The sequence below is a fragment of the Parasteatoda tepidariorum genome, chromosome 6 (genome assembly GCF_043381705.1).
Source record: "Parasteatoda tepidariorum isolate YZ-2023 chromosome 6, CAS_Ptep_4.0, whole genome shotgun sequence".
Lineage (NCBI taxonomy): Eukaryota > Metazoa > Arthropoda > Arachnida > Araneae > Theridiidae > Parasteatoda > Parasteatoda tepidariorum.
This window is the reverse complement of record NC_092209.1, coordinates 34,435,207-34,444,338: the sequence shown is the minus strand read 5'-3', so window position 1 is coordinate 34,444,338 and position 9,132 is coordinate 34,435,207. Positions and strand designations below refer to the sequence as shown.

At 27.9% G+C, this 9,132-nt stretch overlaps 1 protein-coding gene across 1 annotated transcript; it reads left to right on the top strand.

Moving 5' to 3' along the window:
* The first annotated feature begins 4,410 nt into the window (after positions 1-4,410).
* LOC139425803 (uncharacterized) lies at positions 4,411-5,109 on the top strand. The gene has a single exon (XM_071181761.1). It carries the CDS (start codon positions 4,411-4,413, stop codon positions 5,107-5,109), a length of 699 nt encoding a protein of 232 aa, XP_071037862.1.
* The last annotated feature ends 4,023 nt before the right edge of the window (positions 5,110-9,132 follow it).

The following is a 9,132-nucleotide window of genomic DNA, read 5'->3' as shown; positions in this document are numbered from 1 at the left end:
TATATCAGAATTATTTTTAAAACTTAAACAGCAGTCATTTATACACTGAGAAAATATTTTGGGAAAGTTACCATTCTATACGGTTATGACACTTTTGAAAAAAAATTACGATTGAAAAAAACAAAATAAACTCCATTTATACCATTTGGCAATTGCTCCGTTCATATGGCAACAATATACAGGAAATACCTGTTTTTAAAATTATAGTTCTTAGTACCACACATTAGTTAGAAACACAAAACTTAAGAGTAAACACAACCGGATCGTCAGTCTATGGTATCATCATGCAATTACAAAATTTTATCACACACTATATTTTATTTTTAATTTTACCAAAACCATTATTAAAGGGCTTCGATAAAAATTGGCAAGTGTTTTGGGGTCAGAAACTCAATATATTCTAAAATATTCTGATAGTTTTGATTATACTTTTTTTCTCAGTATAAGAAACTTTAAGAAACCAGACTAAAACTCAAAACTATATAAGAGACTTATCTGAATGTAATCAGCCTAGTCATGCAATATTTATCATACTGCAATAATAGCAAATGCGATTTTGAAACAAATGACTAAAAATATTAAATTAAAAATACAAAAATTTAGAAAATAAAATTTTAAAAATCGCTTTGGAACAATTTAAAAACACAAAAATTTATATTTATTTCGTGTTAATGAATGCTTGAATAGTTTATACCATTTTCTAGTATTAAGCATTATTTCAGACACATAAATGACATTTAACTGGAATTTCTAATTTCACAGTTACTTCTAATAAAATGGCTCATTTTCTGTGGTAAGTTTTTCAAAATCATATGGAACTTTATTTTTATGCTTTTTTCTTATTTTTAAAATATATATATCTTTATAATTTTTATAATTTAAATTAATTATATAAATTAATATTAATATATTATATAATNTTAATATATTAAATTAATATTAATATTAATATTAATATATATATATATATAAAATGTTATTTACACTTCAGTCAATCATTTTACAAACAACCACAGTAGTGACTTTATATGTGCTTTTTATGTGCTTATTTTCATCCTTGTTACAAATTGTTATCAATCATTATTAATAGATTATTTTATGCAATGAGCATGGAAAAACTCCTATTTTTGAAGTTATATTTATTAGCAACATTTTATAACCGTCGTTGCATAGCCCACAATTTTGAATTTACAACTGCTAATGCTCAACACCGCAGCCCTGTAATTTTGAACCCAATCCAGACGACAAGAGAACTCTTTGATCAAGTATTAAGGAAAATTTGCCTTCGTGGAGGTCTTTTTATGAAACTAATCAGCACTTGCGCTACATTATGAGGAAAGCTTCGACAACCTCCCATGATTAGCCTGACGGCAAAAGGACATTGACCCATAATCCATGAACCACTGAGGATATTTTTACGTCAGCACTGTAGTCGGTGTGATGCGGATGCGGAAATCGCCACATTTCGAGGCGAGCGCTCGATCCTCTAAGCCACCACGGCTCTTAGTGACAACATTGTAAAAGTATTCTTTTTTTTCTTTCAATTTCTTGCTGAACTGGGATACTACTTTTTTTTAAATTTTTAATTCTTAAGCTGTATACCGCTTAGCTGTATAGTGTTTAATATAGTATTTTATTAATCGATCCAAAGATGTTGTTTAATAATATTCAGAAAATAATTTGGTTACCTTTTTATAGATGAAATGTTTCGTTATTTTTTCATCAAAATGTGCATTGTTTTATGGATTTGAAAAAAAGAGTGATGATATTTATGCTTCCTTTTTCTGTATCTATGTAAAGAAAAAAATGCTAACAATACAGGGAAAACTCCAGTAACTTTAATGGGGGGAAAACGTGGCACAAATGTAATTTCACTCTTCAACCTCTACTTCAACGGAAAATAGATTATTCTGTTGGCAACTTTCTTTCATTATAATTGTTTAGACGTGTCAACATTAATTTAAAATCCAACATTAATTTTCCAAATAATAGCACTCAAATGTTTAGCATACTATAACTAACACTGACATCTAGCATATAGCTAATAAACCTCAAAAGAAAAAAACAATTCACAAACACAATGCATAGAAACTAGTAGACTTTTTAAGCCGAAAGTTAATTATCAAAGTTCTTAATAATTCAAATTTTTCAAAAGGTTTTTATAAAATTTTAACCACAAATATAACTATGTGAAAAATACCAACAATATGCATTTTAATAAGTTTATAGTTATCACTGAAATTCATACGAAATAATAAAACATTGAAGCAATATAAAATTTTATAAAATTCCTAATATATTTTTATTATGTTATAAGGATAAGAATAAAAAAATATGAATAAATAGAAGCTTCAGACAACTTACCGTTTCTGATTATTTGTGAAGTCTTTATCAATCGAACTCTTGCAAGATCAATTAGTCAATTTTTTGAGGCCCTCACGTCAGGAATACAATCAGATTTCATGAAAGAAATAAAAATCGAGAGCAGATAGTTCGACGATAAAATAATTATGCCATATAACATCGAAGCATATTTTTTGTAAAAAGAAAACTGATAACAGCAGTCTAAAAATCAAATTATAATGCAATTCAATAATTATTTTATAATAAACGATAGAATTTCTTAAACAGACAGTAGGCTTAACATTTATAACAGAATTAAATCCAATTTACATACAGTTACAGTGAAATGAACTCTTTTTAGAAACAATAAAATTCAAATAATTATCATTTGAAAAGAAATAAAAACCATAAAAAATATTTGTAGTTTTATTAAATCTCTTTATAAAATCTATAATCGTTTGGAAAAATGAGTAAGAATAAAAAAGCCCAAAATCAAACAATTACATTATTTAAAGACATGAAAACGATAATAAAAAATATGTGTAAACTAAACATAGTATCAATATGGTAAAACGATTTCTACAACTTTATTAAGAATTAAATGCAATTTAGGTTTTGTACAACTGGGTACTTGCACTTCAAGAAGAAGACAACCGATGCCCACCTATGACGTCAGATCCAGCTAATCTTTATCAGAAAAATGCTAAAGTTGCTAAGTTTCTCTACATAACTTATCGTGTTAATTAACATAAAGTTGATTAACATAGAGTTAATTAAATAAAGAACTGCATTTGTTGAAATATAATTCTTTCTCGTCTACTTCTTTTACTTTACTTAGATTTATTATTTGTTTAAGTATTTCATTGTAACACTGATAAATTTTTGTTTTGTGTACCTGGCAAGTCCCATTAGTTTGCATAATTAGTTTGATTATGTTCCACATGGCTCCATGCCTGTCTTTGTGTTAAGTAAGAAATATATAATGAAAGAATTGAAATCTTTGTGGAAGAATATGGAATGCATGATTTAAGAAAATTGACGTTTCCTGGATTGGCTTACTCGAAATACTATAGAAAGAACAGTTCTTAACGAAAACAAATGCTACGTTTCAACAACCAATCAGGTTCGAAATACCCACACTAAGTCACTTGCAAGTATCCCATTACTACAGAAATAAATTTGATTAATATTTTTTTTAAATTTATGTACTTCTCAAGATAAATAATTAAATATAACCAATTATCTCAGTCAGAAAATCAGTTGACTTTGAGTTGTGTTAATTTTTGTGACCGCAACTTAACGTTGCTTGAACATATTTCAAGATGTTGACACAATGTTGTTGGTTGTTGTATTTAAATACTTCGTTAATTATCAATTTATTTAGCTGCAAAAATTAAATATATTACACTATTCCAGGTAAAAGATCTGAACTAGTCTTGAACAGTGAAACTTTATTATAAATATTGTTTTAAAATAAAAGAAAGAGGAGCCATTTTAAAATTTAATTATTATTTCTCAATTAGCAAAAGAGCTTTAGAAAAAATAAAGGCTAAATATTTTAATTTTATTCATAACGGATGAAAAATACAAATAAGTATATTTTAGTGTTTCATAATAATAACTATATTGTTGCGCAACAGTTGGCCCTTTATGGGCTGTTGCGCCACTGAGTTTAGTTTAGTTTAGATAACATTGATATTAAGACTGCCTCTCCCTATGCCTCTCCCTATGGAGGCCCTATGCCTCCAGACTGCCTCTCCCTATGGAGCACCCCACTGACAAATATTGGTTGAACTTTGAAGACCCAGAACGGTTTCCTCCAAAGAGTCGTTGAAATAAAAGACCAACTAAATATTACTTGGAAAACAGAAGACCTTATTAGATCGCAGTGCCCTATTGAAAAAGAGAGATACTCACTGAGTTTAAACTTGTGTCAAGATGTTTCCAAGAGAGACACAAATGATCAAGTCTTAAAATCTATCGCCCTGGAGACTTTGCACTTACTGTACCCAGAGAACGAATGGCTACATATATTCACAGACGGTTCAAGATTGGCTGAAGGCACTAATGCAGGAGCCGGAGTTTCCTGCAACCTTTTTTCATTTTACACCCCTATTGGTTCGTCTAGAACAGCCTTCGATGCAGAAGTATCGGCAATTGTCACAACTACAGAATCACCTTGAGAAATTTAATAACGTAGTCATCCTCTCTGACTCCAAAGCCGCACTCCAAGCTATTGCTTCCTCCAAAGCCCCCGCATCTGCCGACATTCTACATTGTCGTCAAGCCCTTCACAGGCTTGACCAACACAACAAAAATGTCGCCATGCAATGTGTACCAGCGCATTGTGAACTTCAAGGTAACGAAACTGCAGATTTCTTGGCCAAAAAAGCCGCCAAGATTCTACAAATATCTCTTAAGCCAGTTCCTTTCCACACCGCGAAAAGGCTAATAAAAATCTCTCTGCGAACAACATTTGAAGCAAAACTCCAAGAAGCAAATAAAAATAAGGACTGGTTGGAAGGAATTAAAGATATTCCGTCATGGCCAAGAGAAAAATCTGTGGCCCTTTTTCGTCTCGCCACTGGCCATGACTGTTTATCAAAACACCTGTATAAAATTAAAATCTTTTCAAGCCCCCTTTGTCCATTATGTAACCAACAAGAAGAAATGGACGCTAACCATCTAAGACATTGCCCTGCACTTCCTCCTGGGCCCTTGTGGGAACGATATTGGCGGGCGAGATGCATTATTACAGACCTATAGACTCTTTATTTTTGTAGCTCTTGTTTCCGTTTTTTGTTCTTTCTTTATATTGTTCTTGGCTACAAATTTGTCTTTCATGTCTGCCATTGGAAATAAAAAAAATAAAAAAAAACATTGATATTAACGTGAAATAAAAGGTTGGGTGTCAAATTTTGCAAAAGCACTTATATAAAATATACAAAGTTTTTAAAATATTTTACAAAAAAATTTCATATGTCCTACTATATTGTATATACGTAAAGAATACATGTGCTTAATGCACTGATTATGCTTGATTCACTCATTCTATAATTCAATACAACGCACTTTCATTTACATAATAGATATAATTAACTACTTCAGTTGAGGAGTTATATTTATTGTCACTTTAATAATTTTTAATATTTTTTTGGTATGATAGAGAACTTTGATATTAAAATCAGGTGAGAGGGTGGGTGTCAAATTTTTCCAGAAACTTATACATATGTTATAATATTTTTTATAAAATGTTATAAAAAAACATCTTTAGTCTTAGTATTTCAATACCTAAAGCATACATACCGCTTAAATTTTTGATTCATTAGCAAATTAATGTAAAAAAATGTAATGTAAAAAATGTAAATGTAATGTAAATACATGCATGTGCTTTTTCGCTCAGAATAATTCTTATATTTGCAAATATTATATATTTTTTCGGATATTAATATGCATTTTACTTAAAATCAATTTTCTCTATTTTCTAAATCTATTTTCTAATTTAATTCTATTTTCTTTTTTTTTTACCGTTTAGAAATGGTACAAGCTCTGACTCGAAATATGAATGACTACAGAAGTAGTCTATATAAATTGTTATTATTCTTCAAATTAATAGCTATATCGATGTTCCGTAATCATAAAATTTTTATTATAATATTATTGAAACATTGTTTCTTTATTAAATTAATATTCAAAAAAAAGTGATGATGTTTTTATTAAATACATACTTTTATATTTCACTAAGAATAATTCTTATATTTCTAAATATTAATTATTTTCCCTAATTTCTTGCGTTTCTGTTTTTCACCTATATTAGAAACGGTAGCACAGCGTTGAGTCAAGAAAAATGTGTGACTGCAGATTTTGACAGCAAAAGCTGTTAATATTCTTGAAACATGACCCATCCAAAAAAAATATAATAATAATAACTCTTGTAAAGTTACAGTAATAGTAAATGTAAATAAAAGAAAAAACATGATTAATGGTCATAAAAATAGATTTTTTGAAGTAGTGTCAAAATAATTTATCAAATAAATAATGATTTATAATTAATAAATTAATTTATCTAAAAAATAATTTAATTATTTAATAATTCAAAAATAATTTAATTTAATTATCAGAATTAGATGCAAAATAATCCTATATTTTTTAATATTTCAAAATTTTCCTTTACCCTTTATTTCGATTTGAAAATAATAACATTTTCATATTATATTCTTACTTACTTTTCGATAAAAATTATCTTTTCAAGGGACATTTTGCTCATAATAATATACAAAATATTTGTCAACCTTGATTTAGGTTAAATTTACTCTTATTGTTGAGACAGCTTTATCGATGGTGGTGGATAACAAGTTGTGTATTTAAATTTTCCGATATACAACGTCCAACACATATACGAGTGCTGGTTTCCTTGTGTTTAAACTTAAATATTTATATGTGGCTTATCTATCGACAGGAAATATGCTAATCAAACATAAATCAAAATAGAAGAAAAAGAATATAATTAGGAAGATAGAATGAAAAGACCATTCTCGAAGTTAATAATAGATGCTTGCAAATAAAATTGTTAGAATTTGTAAGTAATATTCGAAGAAAATTTCAGAAAAACAACGTCTCTGTAAATTTGTTTACGGCAAATTTTGAAATCAAATATTTTATAGAATGCTGTAAATTGGACGACAAATTCTGGTATTCTGTTGAAATAAAAATAAACCCACCCGCAAGTTAATAAATTTTATTAAATGATACTCTTCTTATTATTTTTAATATTTTACTGCTTATTAAAATGAAATAAAGGGAAGTTGAAACTAAAATAATTATACTAATAAAATACTTATTATAATAATAATATTAAAATAATAATAAAATAAATATTATAATAATTATAATATTAAAATAATAATATGATACTTATTATAATAATTATAAAATTAAAATAATAATATAATACTTATTATAATAATTATAATATTAAAATAATAATAAAATAATAATTATAATAATGTTATTATAATTATAATATTAAAATAATAATAAAATATTTATTATTATAATTATAATATTAAAATAATTATTATAATAATTATTACAATAATTATAATATTAAAATAATAATTAACTAATTATTTTAATAATAAAATAATTATTATAATTATAAAGATAATAAATTGTTATTTATGATAAGTTGGTTCAAATTTTATTTTGTATTCTTTAATAAGAAAAGCATAAATGTTGTTTCGCACATCTTCATTTACTTATTAAATTTTATCTATTTTGAATAAAGATTTTTAATTCTAGACTTTTTTTTTTCCAAAACACATTTTCATTTTTAAAGAATGAATCTCTTTTAAATAAAAGAGCATTTGTCATTGTACATATTACATAAATCAATTCTGTAGTATTGAAGTGTTTCTTGCCTTGTTTAAATTTATTAGATATTCCACAGAATGTTTCAGTTTCAGACAGTAATATACTGTAATGACTACCTTTAATATACATTTTTAGAATCCTTATGCTTCGTCTAAATGAGTAAGACGATCTTTAAAATACCTAATTCTATAGAATGTCTGCCTTTCATACATTACCAATAACTTGTATATGTTTTTAGAATCCGTGTACATTACCTAATTGAGAAAAGTATTCTATAAAATGTCTCAGTATTCTGAAGTATGTTTACTTTTTAGACGATTGCGATGTGAAATAAGTTAGATATTCTTTAATATGAATAGGCACTCTATAGAATGTTGACGTTTCATACATTACAAGTGATATGTATATATTTTTAAAATCCTTATACTAAGCTTGGATATGTAAGACATTCTATAAAATGCCTAAATATTCTATAGAATACAGGCGCTTCAGTAACTTGGCATAAAGAGTGCCCTTATAATATATTTTTAGAATACTTGCAAGCAGTGCAGGGATAAAGAAAATGCAATCGAAATCTAGCAAATCACTACTGAGGTAAGGGGTAGGGCAGAAAATATTAAAATCCGTTAGATTGTCAAAGATCGGAGGAAATACAAAAGAGAAAAAAAACGAGTATTAGAAACATATCCAAGATTAAATAGGCAACCAAACCAGTTTTGATATTTTCTTCCTGCCTTCTTTACTAGTGGTTTGACACAATCATATATCATTTACGTGTCTTCCTTACTGCTTTATCAATTTGCAACAAAAGAATTTTTTTCTTAAAAAACTGAACCTATTAAATATTTTTTCCAATTGCAAGATACTGAAAAGCACATACTATTTTTTATTTTTTATTTTATAACAGTCGTTGAACAGAATACCCAATTTTAAGTTTACGACTACCAATGTTCAACTCCTTAGCCTTGTAATTTTGTACCCAATCCAGAGGACAAGGGAACTCCTGGATCAAGTATTGGGAGAAATTTGCCTTCGTGGAGATCTTTTTGATGGAACTAACCCGCATTTCAATTATAATGAAAAATAAACCACAAAATCTCCCATGGTTAGCCCGATGGCAAAGGAATTCTGGTCCAGTATCTGTCTGTCACTGATGATACTTTACTTTAGCACTATGGTTAACGCGAACTGGGTGCGGGATTCGTATCGACCAGCCATCTCAGGGAATTGAACCCTACACCTCATTGGGAGGCGAGTGCTCTATCCCTTGAGCCACCACAGTTGAGTTACGTAATTAAAGAAAATATTTGTTGAAAATGCTAACAGTTTCTCGAGTTTTTAATGGCCTTCTTTACTTCCCTACCATGCTCAAAATCAAGATTTAAAACCACAATTTTCCCCCATGCTTTGTAATTT

Coding starts and splice junctions, on each gene's coding strand:
- LOC139425803 (XM_071181761.1), top strand. CDS start 4,411: ATGCAGGAGCCGGAGTTTCCTGCAACCTTTTTTCATTTTACACCCCTA.